The sequence below is a fragment of the Melozone crissalis genome, unplaced genomic scaffold (assembly GCF_028551555.1).
Source record: "Melozone crissalis strain CALT ecotype California unplaced genomic scaffold, PUWL_Pcris_2 ptg000002l_1, whole genome shotgun sequence".
NCBI classification, from domain to species: domain Eukaryota; kingdom Metazoa; phylum Chordata; class Aves; order Passeriformes; family Passerellidae; genus Melozone; species Melozone crissalis.
In genome coordinates, this window is record NW_026535780.1 from 16,683,725 (window position 1) to 16,703,014 (window position 19,290).

The following is a 19,290-nucleotide window of genomic DNA, read 5'->3' on the forward strand; positions in this document are numbered from 1 at the left end:
CAAAATCTGTGGATACAGCCACAGGTTTCACAGAAAATATACATAAAAAAATAAAGTCTAGCTCCAGTTAATGGACTGACTTGTCATACTTCCCATGAATAATGAGAATGTCTTTTCACAAAGCTGAACAAGTGATCTGGTTATATTCTATTCAACAAAAATATCCAAACTAGCACTTCTACAAGCAGCTCTAAAACTGGAGTTATAAGTGTCCTTTTGACCACAGGAGACAGTGGTAATGCTTTAGACACAGCGGTCATCTATTTTAATTTTTTTTATTTTTGATGTGTCAAAAACAGGTAGTGCTGCTTCTGTCTGAATTCCCACCCTCCTACCATCAGCTCTCATGGCTCCATGAGCTGATTCAGCTGGCTAAAGGCATAGAACAAAATTCATTCTGGGGAAGAAAAACAACTCCAAATAGTTTCCAGCTGGCTTAGAGAGGTGATCAGCTCATGGATCAGGTGAGACTCAAGCTAAAAAAAGCATTAAATACTCTTTCAGAGCTACATTAGTTAAAATTACTTTGTGTAATCAACTATTTTCTTAAGGTTTTCATTGCTGAATGCTGTCTATAGAGTGGCTCATGACTTGCATTTTTACAGATCAGTTGAAAAAAAACCAAATTATTAACTAACAACCCTACTTTCTGAACCTGGCACTATTAAAGGAACTGCAATTCAATTAAAAGAACGAAACAAAAAACATCATAGAAACGACCTGCTGGAAATGTGTGCTGCAGCAATTCCAACTGACCATGACAGGAGGTGGATGGACAATTTCCAAGGGAAAAAACACCCCAACACACTATCCTCAGATGGCCAAAGGCACATAAAAAGAGGAAACACTGTTCTCACATAAAGCTTAGTCATGTCAGAGTTCCAGGGTCGATGAGATAGTTTGTTATACCCAATTAAATGAAGGTTATGTACATTAAAGCTAGAGATATACTAGTTCCTCTGTCTTGACCCTTGTGAGAGGAAGCTCACGAAAAAGGCAGGAACTGGAATCTATACCAGTATTTAAGTGGTCTCAGCTTCTGGTTTATTTGGGAAGGGGAAGGACAATCCACAGGGATTTGTTGAAAAACACACACTCCATCTGGATTCCCAACACCAAAACCCAAGTAAACAAAAAGGCCCATTTTTAGTGTATGGATGGATCTGGACACTTACAATTTTGTGAACACATACATTTGTCCAAAATAGTGAAACAATTTCAAACTGTAACCCTTGCCCCCACAAAGTTAATGAATGAAAAAACCTAAGAACTCAGTGAGATACAAAAGCAAAAACCTGCAGAGCTCATTACCAAGGACCAGAAGGCCTGCTGTCAATGGCAGACACACTAGACAGGCATCCACGCTCTAAAAGAGCAGAGCAGTGGATGAAAATAAAGTCCTCAAAGCCCATCCACCCACCAGGCAGTGCAGGCTGCTCTGCAGCCATGGTGTCATGGTCACCTGAAGCCCAGCCATAGCCCTTGCAACTCCTCTTCCACAAGAAACAGAGCCTACAGATATTAGGCCAAGTGGTTGGAGCAGGAGCTTTTGTGGTGGGGGTGGAGAGAGGTCTTTGGGACAGAGATAACATATCTAGGAATGCTCCGTTCCTTCTGGGATCATTAGATACCCCTGCACTCCCTGTGATGCAGAAAGACGCATCTGAATACTTTAGAGCTTAGCTTTAAACTTCACCCACCTCCACCTCTTCTCTTCCTACCATTACCTTTACAGGCAAAGATAACATCCTTCAACCTACTATTTACCTCTGCTAGTGCCCAGAAATTTACAAATGCGATTCCCCACTTCCCTCACCTCCTAAAAAAAAAAAAAAAATCAAAGCGAAACAAGGAGAGTTCCTCTTTTAGATGAAAGCTCTTTACCCTGCCTTCTATTGGGCTTGGAAAGATAAGAGGTAGAAAGACCAAAGACCTACCTTTGCAAACGACTTGGTAATTAGTACAACAATCTCCTCTACTTAAGCAGTCTTCAGAGCAGTGACAAGCATTGTCATCATTCCTGGTTTCTCCACAGCGATCTTTGGTACACTCCCAGCCCCGAGCTAAAATATTCAGTGTAAGCAAGAATGAGAGATTGCAATCAAAACAAAAAGTATTCATTCACGCTACAAGGAAAACACTCTAGTCGTTAAAGTAGGTATGTCAACCAGAAACAAAAAGGACTTTCATCACTTTTAAGTGCAGGAGGGCTCCTCCACAAACCAGTGTGTGAGTATTTCTGCTACCCTCAGGTGTTGTACTCCAAGCTTTGTACAATCTGAATGCCACAAAAAATGCGGAAAGGAAAAGAAAAAAAAGGATCTTCACAGATAAATGGTGGAACCTAAAGCACAAACTAAGAATTCCGGTGTTTCTTGGGTAACGTTTGCTTTTTCTCACAATTACTACAGCCCCCTGTTCAATCCCTAAGAAATAAAAAAGTAGGAAAGAGACTACATCGATGCAAAGCGATGCCTTACTCCCACCATCAGTTCCACACCCATAGGGCAGATCCAGCACCAACCTCAAGGATATGAAAAAGCAAGAGCTGTTCTTCAAGGAAAAGCATGGCATGGATGCTGTGAGAACTCCATCTTCTCTTCTCTTGTAAATGAATTTAAGATCTGGCCTGTGTAAATTAGATGCTCTCTCAAGGGTAGTACATTGCTTTGGAACAGGGCCTATGGTTTTAAACACATGGTTTTCCACAATAGGCCCACACAAGAAACTTTAAAAATCACTTTAGACAACATGCACCCAGTAAAAAAACCCCACACATCAGAGTAATGTGTTTTATCCCCTTTTCTGCTTCATTTGGGGCTTTTTCCTATAAGTGTGTAATATTCACAGATCACACATGTGATAATGGCCTGAATAAATGCCTGTGGGAGTATATGATCGCTAGCACAACAGCCCCAGGGGCTATAAAGTATCCATATGCATATGTGAACATATGTGTCTGCTGTGGACAGGAGGGTAAGGAACTGAAATTCTGCCCTTTGGTAGCAGACATTGTGCTGAAAGTCCTCAAAAACAGCCTCTCATTCTGCAGCCATTTACAGCAGGGGCAGAACAGCATCAGCCTAAAATTCAGACATTTGTGGCCTGGAACCAAACTTGTTTTTCATACTAGATTAGCTCGCTCTTTCTTGGTACCAATCTATGAAAATTATATAATCATAAACAGAACTGAGGAAGTCAGGACTTTCAAGCATGGCACATCCATGGGCACTGATATTTTTAATCATTACACTTTTCTTCTGGCTGCTTATTAAGTATAATATTTCAATAAAGCAAGGACAAGTTCAATGGCAAAAATAAAAGGCACCTGTGTCAACTCTGACCACTGAGCAAACACTGAAGGAGATGGGTACAACTAATAATTTAAATGCACCATGCTAAGAAGTAAAATATAACTCATGTCCCTCTTTGAAGTTTTCCTTGCCTATGACTCATGGAAAAAAAAAAGTCCAAACCAGAAAATGAACCTATTGCTATATTTCCATCCCCCAGGGTCCAATGAATTGAAGTCAAATGTTTCTACCAGTGCAGTAATATGCATCCTAACACCTGGCAATCAGGATCTGGGGCATGGGTAGCAAAATCTGGCTGTCCCCTCCTCCAAGAGGACCCATACCCCTTCAACGATCCCAGCTTCCAAGGCAATCTCTCAAGTGAGCTTGAATTGCTCCACTATCAAGTTAGCAGTTGGAATGAAAAAGGATGGCTGACACAAAATGACTAATGTCCAGCTTTTACCACGGCTTTTGATTGTAAACTAGAGGTCAGGTGGGTGCCTGAACATTGATTATTGCTTTTAATTTTGTGTCAGAAGATCTGCTTTTCAGGATGGTATGAAGAGTACCTTGCTTTTTCTGCTCCCCACAGTAAGGAGCGATAGGTGCACAGTCCTGCTGCCCCTTGCAAGGAAACCTGGGCTGCATTTTGGGCTGAGCTGAGCCTGCCCAGCCAAAGCAAGGTGAGGAAGAGATGCAGGTTATGCCAAGGAGTGCTGTTTAATCAAGCAGGTCCTGACCACTGGCAGAAGCCAGGTGTCAGCAGGGCCTGGCAGTGCAGGGCAGGAGACCCATCATACCTGTCTTTAAGCACAGCTCATCAAAGTCGAAGCAGCAGCTGTTGTAGCTCTTGCACAGGTTGTCACAGCGGCAGCCAGGAGGCTCTGCCTCTTGAAGTTCAAAGCATCTGTTTTTGCAGGAGCCAGAGGTATTGATCCAGGGGGAATCTGACAGGACTGTGTGGAACAAGAAACAGGGCAACATCTGTCAGGCTGGCAAGGGATGGGACAGGCAGCTCAGCCCTGAGCCACTCGAACGAGCAAGACCTTGGATGCTTGCTCTGGGAAGGGGAAGGGAGTGCAGAAGAACTGCTCAAAGAAACGAAACAAAAAAAGAACAAATTCAGAAAAAGTTGTTCTTTTGGGGAAAATAAGAGGAAGCAGCATGCTGTGATAACATCCTGCAAAGAAACAGCCCTGGCTTTACCTCTGTAACAATCAAGAGATCATTAGCAGAAATGTATTGAAGTCTCCAAGGCCCCATTCCAGGAGCTGCAGCTATTCCACAGAAGCAGGCCTTTGTTTTCAGAAACCAAGTGACATTTTCATGGCTGGCTGGACAGTTTACATAGGAAAGGACTCCAATTAATCTACATGCAGACAGCAGGACTTGATCTGCTACACTGAAGGTGTCACATCAATGTGAAGCATGAAAGAAAATTTTAAAATGCTCTATAAATTAATGGAGAAATAAGGTAAGACTTTTTGATGGGCTTTTGCAAAGCACTAAATTATAAAAACTTTTAAAAATACAGAAGTATTTAAGAAATCAATAACTATTACATATATAAATAAATGGAGGGCTGCCAGTCTGCAAACCATGAATAATGTATTAGACTTCAATAATCTATTTATTAGTAAGGGCCCTTAATGTCAAAGCTGATATATGTCGGCTCTTTTCTCAAAACTTATTATTTTATACACTTTATATATTTAAAAAGTTTTTCTTGTAGGAGAATCCTACATAACAGCTTATATGAAGCAGGAAAATTGTGTGCTGTTCTCAAGGCTTAATTGTATTTTATGAAATAAATTATGGAATGTATGTTATCCTTTAAATATAGAGGTGCTCCGAAAATTTCAGAATGCCTTTTATTCCTTGAGAGACCTATTAAAATTAAGTATTTAAAATTGTCTTCTGTTTTGTTTTCTTTTAGGCCATAGTTTGGTTTTGGGTTTGGCAAACCTCACCATGATTAGGAGTATGACTTTTAGAGGACTGACGCAATGGCACTTTTGGGAAATACTTGCTCTGATATTTTCTTATGTATTTTTCCCCCTACGCTTTTACATAGCTGAGAGTTTAGTTTCCACATAAACTGAAGGCCATCTTATTCCCAAATAAGATGGCATTAAGTGAACACTGTGAGAATGGATGGAAAAGATGATGAAGGGGGGGTTTGGAGGTGACACTGTAGCAGCTGATGTGTCACCAGCTCTCATCCCATGCACTGCTGCTCCACCACTTGCCTTGGAGTGGCACCGACTGGACACTAGCACAAACCACTTCAGGGAGTTAACCTGCCAGAAAATAAGTGTTGCAGCAAGATCATAGGTAAGAAACCCAAATGTACCATGGTTGCAGCCATGGCTCATAGCAGGATCAAGGCACACTCCTATAACTGCCGGAAAAGGTAGTAGCAGACAACTCCATCTTTCTGGTTTTGCGGGGTTTTTATTTCAATCAGATCAGCAGTGCTCAGGATGAGAAACATCATACACACAGTGAAGTTTCACTCTACAGGTACATACCTACCCTGCAAGCATGCTCTCAGTGAGCCATTAGGATTTTGGCCATCTGAAATTCCGAGGAGATAGAGTGTGCATCTATGCTGGCAATACACAGATCAGTATTTTCTTTGCTTACATAAGTAGGTCACAAATCTACACTAGAAATTAATCACAGGAGAATTGTTTCAAATCATGTTAACACTCAAATTTTCAGAGTTATGAAGCTGTGGTCCTTATTTTTGATGACAGCTCTTTCCTATCAAACGCTTCTGAAAATCTACTACCAAAAAATATTTTCATGTTATTGAATCTCTTCCACTACTTTCTTTTTTGGAAGGTAGGTAATATCTAATCACAGATCCAGTAAACTGCAAATCAAAGTTATTAGAAACTTGAAGGTATTGCATACCAGCATATAAACCAAACCTTTACCTGGACATTATCTTTTTCATTTCAAAGGGCAGAGAGGGAGACCTTTTCAGAGGGCCAAAAAAACCCCCAAAACCAACATATCAACATGTGTTTAGGAAAGAGAAGGTGTAAATCTGACTGCAGATTACGTAAGAGACAATTAACTGCATTCTAGGAATGCCTACCTGTTGTAAAGAGCAGCTCATTTGCACCAAAAACCACCCACAGAGAAGCTGTGCAATCTCAGAGCTTGAAGATTTTGAAGAAGGGCTAAGGATCTAGAAGATCTGTCAGAAGTACTTCTGTAACAACTGACCAGGTCTTGGGATATGGAGGTCTACATGGCTGTTCAAAATCCCTTCTAGCTCCATCTTCTATAACTGCAAGAAGGGTTTCCATATAATGTAAGAAAGGTTTAGCCCACCTACCTTGTCTAATTTTTTCACATCTCTTGAGAACCACCTCATTAGTGATGTAGCGAATTATCCCAAATCACTTAGCAAATTCAAGTCACACGTCCTGAGTCAATGTAGGACACTTTCCATAAGGCAGCACAAAAGAGAACTTGCTGAATTTCTCCAAATACATTAAGATCACTCCTTTGTTTCTCATGCTTGACCTTTCCTTTGCAGCCAGACCATGATTTTCAGGTCATGCACAATGCCATGGCACAGGTACTGGTGCATGCAGAATAGTTTGAAAATTTGTCATCAGGAGCTCTCTCCCTGGTGAGCACTTTCAAAATAACAAAAACCCTTGTATAGAACAAACTTAGACAGTTTAAAATTCTTTTCAAAACTCCTGCATCCCTCCACAGCTCTTGCAGTCAGATGGTGCAGCAGGCACTGGGACCTCAGCCTGAAGATCCTTCCTTCAATATTTCATACATAAAGCTTTTCACACTGTTTTCCATCCATTCCTTTTATTGCCACTAAGTTCAAAACAGTCATCTAATTGTCTTGTATATCATAGGTTAGAGAGCAAACCTAAATAGGGCAATAGTGCCTTTGTGATTCAGTTCAAGGAAGCTGTGACATTTCCATTTTAAAGGTGTTCTATTTATCTTAGCAAGTGCCATATCAAATCATTTCTTTTGATTCTGTCTGATTAAAAGGTTTAAAAATAATGAAATCAATTTATTTGCAGTAGTGTTTAAAGCAGGATTACACAATACAGACAAGCTTACAGAATCATTATAAAAAGGAGACTACCTAGTAAAAAATTTGCCAGTTTGGATCCCATATGGAACAACCAAATACTTAAAACATCTGGAGTGCTAGTTCTGCTAGATGATACCTCTATTACGAACTTGCTTTTCATCTTTGCAATGAGTTAAATCCAAATGGAAAGCCAGGTAAGGGAAAAATACAAGTGTGCCAACAGAAGAAAAGCATTATCCATTTTTAATTGCATGCTTAAAACTACAGTGAGAAGAGAGAAATGTTTCTCCTTCCAAAGCATTAAGTTATCCTACTGTGATCAAGAACCATGCTTCAAGAGATTACTAAGGCCATTTTCCCTGAAAGTGCTTTAAAAGATGGCTAAGAAAATTCATAAAACAAGTAATTTACAAAGGCAAAGGAAAATTGTGAGCTTTGGTTCTCTACTGTATCTTAAAATTTTGAGTAAAAAATTTATTTTGATTAAACAATTTGTTGAGTACAAACATTCAACGTGTTAAGTGTATAAAGACATACATCTGTACACTGCAAAAAGAGAACAAGAAGGGGTGTTTTAGCCACTGTGGTGGTACTTTGGAGTGCATTTGCAAGGGACTAGGAAAAAACCATGATGTTTTTGGCTCACAGCAGAGTTCCATGCTAGATGAAAATGAAAATTTGCTTACAATCACAGCATACCTCTGGAGAAATAACAAACTGATTTCTACAATAATATTTGGTAAAGAAAGTGTTTTGCCAACATAAAATAATTAATTCTCAAGTCAAGACACTTGGGAGCAAATAAGCTAAAGAATAGTGATGTTAAAAAAGAATTTATACTAATTTTTTTTCTGTACATTTCATTGGACTTCTAATGAAGTATAATTGGAAGTCACGCAGTTAAGAGTGACTAAGGTTCTTTGATCACAGTGCTTTCAGTTAGCTAAAACCCTGTACATTTCCAGTGTAACTTTTTACTGTTTATATTTTACTGTTACTATACACCTTCATGCTTTTCTATAATTTTTTTTCTCCTGCAATAAAAGTAACCAAGCTATATAAACACAGAATGGACAAAATCCTCCATTATTTTGTCTCTCATTATTGCACCCTTGACTGGACTACTTCAATGCCAGGTGCTGGGTCAGTCCCACCTGTAAACAAATTTTCAATATATTTCCAAAAGTACCTGATCTCCCGCCCTTTTCAAGAGATCCTGTGTTTCTTTCTTCTTTTTTGGAATGCTGAGCTAATCCTCCTGCTATAGGAAGGAGCACACAGCTACTGTTCCCAGCCCTGGAGGTGTTGAACACTGCTTGCTGGCTCAGCAGGGTTGGCACCGATCAGCTGCCATGGGACCCCAATATCAGACCTCTGGGTCTTTAGGAAAAAACAGCTGAGCTCTACCCTAGACAGTCACCAGTGAAAGCAAACCAACTGTCACTCAGGATTTGAAATGCAAATATTTCCTATCCCTATTACAGACACTACACATCTGTTCTACAGTCAACATCCTAGAAGATTTTTAGAAATTATTTTTCAAGCAATTTTTCTTTTACTGCTAAAAAGATCAAAAGCAACAGCCACTATCTTCTTGATTACCTAAAATGCCTCTACTCAGCAACCAGCAGCCCTGACATTGGCTGTGATTAGACACCAATTCCTCAAAGAGGGAGGACAGGAGGACACAGATACATTACCAGGAACACAAGAAACTCTGGCCACAGCAAGCAATTTTATAATTAAACTTCACACGCTATCATCATAGACAGGCACTGCAAAGGAAACCCTTTCACTTCAGTTACGTTAACCAGCTCTAAGTCAATGACCGCGAGTTTCCCTTCTCCTGCCAAAGGAACAGAGACACAACTCAAGCCTGCTTTTTCTTGAATAAAAAAAGACTAGTTGTCTGGTTTATACATTTTTCCATTTGGACTATGCTTGAGCTCACAGAACCCTATGCTGCCCCACAACACAAACAATAGTTCCTTCTGCGGCATGTTCTTGCTGTCTTCCAAAAAGAAAAGAAGTAGCAGGGTAAGAAAAGCAGAGGACTCGGTGACAGCACATCTGCACGAACACCTGCTCTCCTCTCCCAGCCCTCTGCCGTCAGATGTCTGCCGTCTACTGTTCACAAACCAGCATGACCTCAGGAGCCACAGAAATCCCAAAAGCTTTTCTCACCAGTGCCTCTTGAAAGCATTAATCAAGTTTCTAGAAACCGCTTCAGTGCTACCAAAATAAATCCACCACCCTTAAAGCCATCAGGGAGTTTCTCTTAGCGCTAGAAGGAAGCCATGCAAAGTACAAAACACAGCAAACACTTCACAAGCTGAGGAGACCAGTCTCTGTGAGACTGACAGCGCTCAGTCCTAAAATAAGCTAAATTTTCCATAGTCACATGCACACAGAGCAAAAGTTTAAGTAAATAGGAGACCTATAGGTGAGTCCCAAAGGTCAACTGACTCAGGCTCAGTGAGTTATTTATTCTTCTCTATACCCTACAGGGAAAAGGAACAAGCAAACTACTGTTAGAGAGTAGGAAAGGTTTCTAACCACAGTCTATAACATAATGGTATATGGTGATGTACAATTTATGTCTGTTACTGTACCTGAGACCGGGCCCTCATCCCATTCTTCAGATCTCCTAAATCGATTTGTTGTAAATCCCATGCAGACATTTACTCCAAAGGCAAAAGCAAATAAGGATATAACCTGCAAAAGTAAAACAGCAAAGTAAGGAAACTGGGCAAGAAGCAGGACTTTTGCACTAAGAGCATTATGCATAAAGGGAAGAGATGGTCCTCAGTACATTGGAGCTCCCTAGCACTGCAGTTCCCATCACTGGAGCAGCAGCTGACAGCGTCACCGTTGGAGAGTAACACAAACCAGAAGGGGTTTATGAATAAAACATCTCTTTCTGGAGCTGAAACGCTCCTTTTTGTAGGAACTTATTCGGAATGAGAGACGGGCTACTCCTCCTCTAAAAGTAAACACGCTCCTCTCCTCTCCTACCTGGTGCGAGTGGACGCAGCCCTGCTTAGCCATACCAGGGAATTCTTGAAAAGCCTACGCCGCACTGTCGCCTTTTTTTATAGTGAGCGCAGAGCTCTGTTTGCTCGGGGAGTTGAGGCTATTAGCTACGAGTAATCCCACCTGGTGAGGTTGACAGGCTCGTGTGATTTGTCCAGGGGGTGATTTCATCATGTTTCACTCACAAATCGCAGCTCCGAGTGCAAGAAGCTCCAGGCATCATCGCTCGCTACGCCCTCCCCCCAAACGCACACCCGCGCGCTTTTATGTGGTTTTCTCTGGCAGAGCAGGGCTCTCTTGTGCCGCTGCGGCCAAGAGCTGTTCCTGCTCGTTTTATTCTCCTCACAAAAAGTAACATGCTTAAAAGAGAAACCAAATGCGGCTCCATCTGGCTCAGAGAAGAAGAGGGGGGAAGCTCGCCGGGGGCTGCGCGCTGCAGATCTGCCGCTGCCACCCCCAAAAGCGGCCCGGCCCGTGTCAGGTGTGGCAGCGCCGGGGGCTCGACCCGGGGCGCGCCCGCCCCGCTGCCCTGGCACGGCCGGGCGGGTCTGGGGCTCGCTCTCCGCGGCTGCTCCCCGAGCTCCGCACCGCGCTGCCGAGCAGGGGCCTCTCGAAACCGGAGACACCTTCAGAGCTGGGGGCAGGGGGGCGTTTTTCAGCCGTGTTCTCCCGGGCTGCTGTGGCAGGGCAAGGCTCGTATCGATGGAAACACAAGCAGTTTCATCTGAATAGCTGGAAACCCCAAACTTCCAGAAAGGAAGGGAAGTGACACGTTCCCTCTGCCCCACATTTCCCCATTTTCATCAACAACAGAAAACTTGGCTGTTTGGATAAGCACTTTTATTTACAAAGCAAATGATAATGCTGAACAGAATTACGGTTCAAATCAGTGGCTCAAATATTATTTGCCCAGGCAAATTATTTACCACTGTAGTTTGCCACTTTTTTTTTTCTCTGATGAAAGCTTCTTTCATGAAAGTGTTTACTAACAATTACATTTAAAGGGACAGAGTCAAGGTTTGTAAGCCCTCGGGTGGACTGAGCTTCCCTTGGGACCTGTCCCATATTCTATACTGGCATTGAAAGACACAGTGCAGTTTTCTTTAAAATATTTTGCAGTATTAAACACATACAATTTTGAACTTTGTTTAGAGGCAACTTTTACCTGCTGAAATAACTCCCCCACCGTGTAGCATTACAAGACAGAGTCTAAAAATCCCTTCTCTTTGCTGCCCAAGTGTCAGCCTGCCAGCCTTTGCTAGGACCTGATCCTTTTTTATGCAGTTTCTTAACCGAAAGTGGCTCCATTGTGCTGCTGCAGCTTTGCATTGCAAGGCTCAAGGCCATGTAATTAGCTTGAAAATTCCTACACAAGGACATTGTATTCGTTTTCCTTGCACAAAGTGAGACTATGCATTCAATACCCATCTTCTAATGTTCACTTTATCACTATCTGGGCTGGAAAAAAAAAGAAAAAATTTGCAATGGGCACTATTTTTCTAGCAAAAAGCTGTTGTGCAAAGGTCTAAAGAAAAGTAATCATCAAAGGTTTTACTATAAAATTCTTTGCCCTTAGCCTCTAGTATATCCTGTGGTCAAACAACTTCATCCCCAAACGCCAGGTAAGTGCAGCAGTGTGTGACCGCAGCAGAAGGGAAACCTAAAGTGTCACAAATGAAACTGCTAACAGTGTTGGCCATGTATCTTAACTAATGGAGCTCATGGTTTCAGAGCAAAATATGGGAATCGACAGCTCCAAACTCTCCTCCAGGCTAGGACCTTCGGATCACCAAGGGACTCAGGCAAAACACAATGGACTTTTCAAATCAGGTGGCCAATTTTGTGTGCTCAAACCAATACATGAAGTCTCTGAGATGCTCTCAATTTCAGAGCCTTTGCCGTTCCTGCATATCTTCCTAACACACAGGTCGTCAGTTTTTCTGGAAAGTTCCTACATATGTTATAAATGGCCATTCAGAAAAAAAACCTTAACAAAGAAAACCAAAAAATACAGCATTATGAATGACTTCTACCGATTTAAACATACATATTTCATTCTTCCATTCGTGTAACATCTCTGGAGCTTGTAAATTTCACAATTTTACATAAATGGAAGAGCTTATTTTATGTTTCCTAGTCCATGCTACAAGAATATTAAATTAATTAAGGTCATTTGTAATGTCCTTTAGAACTATAGATGATGACTCTGAAAAGGCTAATCTTTTTCATCTGTGTTATGTAAGACATTTTCTAGTAGCTCTGAACTGAACACAGTCAGATGCACAATGTTCTTTTTGTCACAAGGCTTGTGCCTGAAGCTATCCCACAGATTCAAAAGGAACTTATTAGCATAAACAAGGTCTAATGATTTTGTTCCGGAAAAATTTCACTGTTGGGATCACTGGCAACTAATTTTTCAGCAACTAATTGCAATTTTACTAATCAGAAAAGAAAGGACTAAAGCTGAAATAATGTATTCCTGGCCCACGAATTCAGCAATTCAGTGGAAGTTTTAAGGCTTAAATGAAACACGTTAAAAAGGAATTTTAACAAGATCATCAGAATATGTAATGCCTCTTCCTCAGTTTTTGTGTATAAAAATTGTCCTTTGGCTTTTCAGGCTTGTATGATTACAAGCCTGATTGTTTAACACGGGTTGCAAAGCTTACAAAGAGACACCAGATGGCGCCTCACAGGAGAGGTTCGTGCTGTTCCATTTCCAGTTACAAACATTCACTGAGTCGCAGAAACATTTAGGTTGGAAAAAAGCATTAAGATCACAGAGTCCAAACCCATGTCCACCACTAAACCACGTCCTTAAGTGCCACACCTAAACGTCTTTTAAATACCTCCAGGGATAGTGACTCCACCAGCTTCCCTGGGCAGTTTGACAACAATTTCTGTGAAGAAATTTTTCCTAATATCCAGTCTAAACTTCCCTTGTACAACCTGAGGCCATTTTGTCTCATCCTGTTACGTGTTACTTGGAAGAAGAGAACAAACTCCACCTGGCTGCAGCCTCCTCTCAGGCAGTTGTAAATAGTGATAAGGTCTTCCCTGAGCCTCCTTTTCTTCAGGCTAAACAGCTACAGCTCCCTCAGTTTCTCCTCATCATGTGCTCCAGACCCTCCTCCAGCTCTGTTTCCCTCCTCTGGACATTCTCCAGCTCCTCAATGTCCTTTCTGAAGTGAGGGGCTCCAAAGTGAACCCAGGATTCAAGGTGCAGCCTCCCCAGTGCCAGGTCACTGCCCTGCTGGCCACACAGCTTCTGATCCAGGCCAGGGTGCCATTGGCTGCCTTGGCCACCTGGGCACACACTGGCCCATGTTCAGCCACTGCTGATCAGCTCTCCCAGCTGCTTTTCTGCTGGGCAACAAACTGACTGAGGGTGCCGTCAACTCCTTTGTCCAGGTCATCATTAAAGATATTAAACATAACTGACCCCACTACTGAGCCTTGGAGACTGGACACCAACTAGATTTAACTCTATCACCACTCTCTGGGCCCGGCCATCCAGGCAGTTTTTTAATCCAGTGAAGACAGCACCCATCCAGCTCATGAATAACCAATTTCTCCAGAAGAATGCTATGGGAAGTGGTATCAGCTATTCCATAGAGTTAATATAAGGAAAGCAGTATACTTACAGTCTTATATAAACTCATTTTTCTTGAGCAGGTTTTCTAATGAGAAAAGGAATGCAGAGAAATCAAGTATGCTGGCTGAGTCAGAGGTTGGGGACGGAGTGGACTGCAATAAAATGAGCCTTTTTAGCTACTCCTGTCAACTTTGCACTGGATGCTGGATGTATGGGGTGACTGGGGGACCAGGGTGAAAGCCTCCAGTAGGGTTGACAGCAACATGAAAGACAGAAAGGTGAAGGACTTCTTTATAGTGCCTCAGAATTCTCATCCTCCTAAACACAGCATCCACATATAGTTGTGGCCAAGAAAAACAGTCAGTTGAGTGCACAAAATAGCAATTTCAAGGAACAAAATCTTTGGATAAACCATAGAAATTCAAGTTGTATCCACATCAGTTGTACTCAGGTATAAGCCCTGGGAAACCAAATAAACTTCCAACAGTCAGAGTGAGCATGGGGAAGAGTTGAGTACCTTGCTGAAGACACCCTGAGTCTTAACACAGTCAGAGAGGCACAACATATCAAGTAGAGCTGATTCCTGTGTATAAAGGACTTTAAACCACATTTTAATTACAGACTCAGAGAATGGTTAAAGTTGGAAGGGACCACTGGAGGTCATCTAGTCCAACCTCCCTAATCAAACAGGATTCCCTAGAGCACATTTCTAAGGATGGTGAATATATCCAGAGAAGGAGACTCCACAGCCTCTCTGGGCAGCTTGTTCCAGCTTGCTCCAGTCACTCTCACAGTAAATAAGTTCTTCCTCACATTCAGATGGAACTTCAGAAGGCACAGGACTGACTGCCAAGGAGCTATGCCCTCTGCTACCCCATGAGCCTGGGGAGACCCACAAACCAGGCTGTGCTCACATGAAAGTACACCCTCCTCACCGCAGTTTCTCAAAACACCACCAGTCTTCAATTATCTGTCTGCTCATCACTGCCCCGAGGGGAATGGTATGCAAATCATAGTGCCTGCTGCCCTGGAGGGCTGTGCTGAGGATGACTTTCTTGGCCAAAAAGACCCATAAAGCAGTGCCAGACCCTCAGGGACAATCATGGACAAATTAAAGTCTTCAAAATTGCAGTTTGCTGCAGCCCAGCCCCTGAAGCACCAAGTGCCTTAGGCACATACAGGCCCATCAGCATTTCTGAGCATTCTATATGATGCCTGCAGGGTTCATAGGGCTGGAGGAAGAGCACCCAGATACAGCCAAAACTCACTGAGTACCACCAGCACAGCACGTTGCACCCCTCCTCACCTCACCTCACCGTGATGTATGTGTCCTGCTCAAAACACAGGGACAGTGGGTTCATGCCTGGCTGAATCCGGGTTCTGCCTACCCGGAGACAGAAGAGGAACCACTGGCCAGGGGAGGACTCGAGTCCCTGTCTCTGCTTTACTTACATAAAATGTTTGTATCCTCACTGGGATGACTGAAACGCTGGTGAGCAGTGCGGTGAGAAAAAGGAGGACATAATGCAGCAGAGAAATAAATTTTCTCACACCCTCGATCAGATACAACAGCTTCAGTGGTTCAGTAAGGGTTGTGGATTTGGTGACAGCACTGCAGCTCCAGAAGCTGCCTGTGATGCCTATGGAGGGGTGTTAGCCCAAGTGCACTCTCTACACACAATCACCATTGTGGTGGCACAAGCAGAACAAGGTTTATGAGCCAGGTTATGTCTTTTAGCAGGAGAGCTAGGTCAGCTGGAAAGAGGAGTTTTCAGTGACCTGGAGAAAGCTTTGGGTGCTTGTCTGTCTCCCAGCAGTACCACAGCTAACACACCACCCACTCCAAGGCACGGTATTTCACCTCTCACTGAGAGCCACACACGACAGCAGCAGCGTTAAACAGCAGTTCCATATCTATGGCTTCCTCATCTTTAAAGAAACTACATATACCAAATTCAGTTTCTGGACTATATTACTATTATGAAGCAGCTCAAGCACTTCACTAAATGCGCTGAGAATTGTATTTCTTAAGATAGTCATATATAAAAATTCTAGCAACTGCAGAATAAAAACTGTTCTGTAATGGGAAATCTTCAGGGAGAATATGAAGGAGTGAAACATGGAGCCACAGGGCCCATGTGTGTTTTTAGCACAGCCCATAAAAGCTGTGTATTCAAGTCCTCATTCTGGTTTTCTAATGCTTGATATGGATGTCACAGGTGCCCATTAACAGCTTTACATCGGTCTTTTTCAAAGAGTTGTAGATTTCAGTGGTGTGAAATCCACCCACCTACCCCCCAGACAGCAGTCTGGAGGTTTCAAAGGCCTTGCATGGTACCTTGCATATGTCGCATACAATCACTGTTAATTTATTTGAATTTTACAAGAGATACAACCTATTACATCCCGCAAAAACCATAGCCTCTTTAAAATAATGAATTAAAGCTAAATGGGAAAAAAATCCAACCAAAACAAAAACTAACAAGCAACAGTGAAAAAAGCTAAACACAGACCAAAAAAAACCCCAAAAACCAAAACCCACAAGGATGGGAAAGCTACTTAAAGATGTAAAAAGCAGGTTTTCTAGACTTCAAATAATCTTTCCAGTTTCTTTTTCTAATTTCTATGTACATCCTTTACCATTTTCAAATTTTTCTCAGTAGAATATTAGCTTTGAATCTCCTGGGTATATAAAACTTCTTGAGAGGACTTCTACAATAACTCTGTAACATATCTCTCTGACTTGATTACATTTACCCTCAGCTCAAACTCCATTTTGGCACATTTTCAAGGTCAAGGTTTGGATATGATTAAAAATTTCCAAGTGCTAGTCTCTCCCCTACAAGTAAAATGTGGATATAATTAATACTGTTTACTTTGTTTTCTTTGCAAACAAGAGTTTCTGTTTGTTTGAAATACTTTTTTTCATGTTTTCAGCACTTGGATCAAAAAAGAAATATTTTAATTAATATCTTTCTGCTAGTTAACCTTAAAAAAACCCAACCTGATATTTTCAAAGCAGCAGAATCCTATTTGATTTCAGTTTAAAGAGATATGTCACTAAGAATACTGTTCTTAACTTGCTTGCAGCTGAGGCTTTTTTTGCAGCAGCAGTACTTGAGAAAGATCAAAGTGGGGTCAGGCTGGAACAGAGGATTCCCACACAAATGGAGACATGCCTTCAGATGGGTACATTTTCCTCCTGGTTCTATGCATAAGAGGCATCTAAGGCTGAAGAACTGGCTGCTGTTATGGATATGTGTGTTTCCACCTAAAGCTTTTTTTTAGCATGGTAAATAAATGCATGAACATAGAATAGACCTTGGCAGTGTTGTAGTTAAGGCAATAAAATAAAAAAAAAAAAAAAGCTGTGGTCCCTCTGGGGCTTGAACCTTCTCCACATGAGCCTCAGCCTGACTCAAGCAGATCTATTTTATTTGCATACGGACTGCAGGTCTACACCACTAAATGCAATCAGTCCAACACAAAGAGAAGGAAATCCTGAAGAAGTTAGGAAAGCTGATGAAGAAGAGGTGTCCTCTTAAAGAGAAAAACAACAATTATTAAATGCTGCCTAAACTGCCTGATCTGATTCACTGGCCACATGAACATTTATGTGGCAGAAGATACAAAAGGAACTGTCCAGGCTTTTGTTCATGGAAAATTGCATAAAATGGGGACACAGCTAACATGTTAATAAACTTAATCCCATCTGTAGCCCTTTTTTGGATGTACCGATTTATCTCATAGTTGAAAGACACATCTTTTAAAGCTATCCCTAGCTGTTGAGAGGGGTGAGATATTTCCACACCTTGGAAATAACTGGCTCTTCTGGCCTTTTCCTTCAGAACAGAAATAAACACAGCAAATAGAATCCAGATACCTAATGTCTACCACCAGGCCTAGTAGACTGGCAAATCCTTGCTATCTCTTCCATCCTCTCACCCCAACCATTTCGAGAGATACACTGCAAATCAAAACAGGTAAAAAACTTCCCTTCCTTTGACAGGTTTTACAGTTGGATCAATTTTCCTGCCCTGGTCCTCAGCCCTGGCAGCAGTGAGACACAGTGAGCTGCAAACTGCTGCTGGTAACTGAGGAGCATCCGTGGGCAGGGGAGTGGGGAGGGGGCAGGGACAAGCTCTGCTGTCCCCCCATTCCCTCTGCTCCCAGGGGAGCGCTGTCACCTCAGCATTCACTAAACACCCTGCATTTCTTAATAGGCATCTGCTGCTGCCTGTTGTAATGGCAAAGCACAAAAGGGTAAAACAATCACATCTTGCTTTTGGGTCATTTCGGACAGATGGGCCACTTTCCAAGCATCACAAATTTTCCTAAGTTGAAACATGTCACCGCAAGTTCAGTTGAAGGTCACTTTTTTTTTTCTGATTTCAGCTGAGTGCAAAGATGACAAATGTAAGTACAAAGGGAAAAACATCCTGTTGGAACAGTACTCCCTGTTTTCTACGGGTGAGAAAAGTATAGGCAACATTTCAACAACTAAACAATGTGATCCATTGCTGAATGATTGCTTTAAAAACCCATATCATAATGTGTAACTGAAAAAATTTCAAAGTCTGCAGGAATACAATATAAAAATAATGAAGAAAAATGCTAGTAATCAAAAATATGCTACTCTGCATTCGTTTGCATAAGGATTATCAGGGCGTTTTAGGCAAAATACTTTTTTCACTTTCTCAGCATAAAACTTTGGAAAGGAGTAAAGTATTTTTTGTAATGGATTAAACAAATAAACTGCAGGGAAACTCAGGTCACTTAAATATTAATAGATTTCTTCATTATTTTAAAGCAAATAATCTTACTGAGTTAAGTTTTGTTTAACTCATATTTTGGTTTTTTATTTAGCAAAACAAAACTTTCAGAAAGACACAATTCAGTGGTTTAGTGATTGCTGACTGCTGTAGACCAACAGCAGCTCTGCTCTGCTTATCCTTCAGAGAAGGCTCCCCGCCCTGGTAAATGTCCTTTTCACAGCAGACAAGACTGAAATCAGCTTAAAATTATAGTTGTTGAAGATTTCCATGGTAGAGACAGATGTTCCTGGGCATCCACAGAGAGCCTGCAAAGCTATTTAATTTATTATTTTTTCACTGCCCATGGCTAACCTTTCTCCAAAACACTGAAACCAAACAACTTTGATGGCAACATGTGATCTAACCCATGTAAAAAAGACTTGAGTAAACTACTGCTGTGGTGAAGAGAGCAGGGACATCTCCTTCACCAGCTGCAGGGAGGGCCTCCAGGGCCTGCTATCTCTGCTCAGA

General features: G+C 41.8%; 1 protein-coding gene across 6 annotated transcripts in view; it reads right to left on the reverse strand.

Annotated features, from left to right (window-relative positions):
• Nucleotides 1-19,290, reverse strand: part of ENPP2 (ectonucleotide pyrophosphatase/phosphodiesterase 2) — a 71,551-nt gene that overhangs the window by 46,104 nt on the left and 6,157 nt on the right. For 2 of the 6 annotated variants that reach the window (XM_054293686.1, XM_054293618.1), the window contains exons 1-4: nucleotides 10,534-10,654; nucleotides 9,990-10,092; nucleotides 4,097-4,252; nucleotides 1,938-2,063 (exon numbers count right to left, since the gene is read on the reverse strand). In XM_054293686.1, the coding sequence (XP_054149661.1) occupies nucleotides 1,938-2,063; nucleotides 4,097-4,252; nucleotides 9,990-10,092; nucleotides 10,534-10,584 (436 nt within the window). In that variant the 5' untranslated portion in view covers nucleotides 10,585-10,654. The other 4 variants (XM_054293764.1, XM_054293839.1, XM_054293912.1 and 1 more) reach the window with 4 other exon arrangements.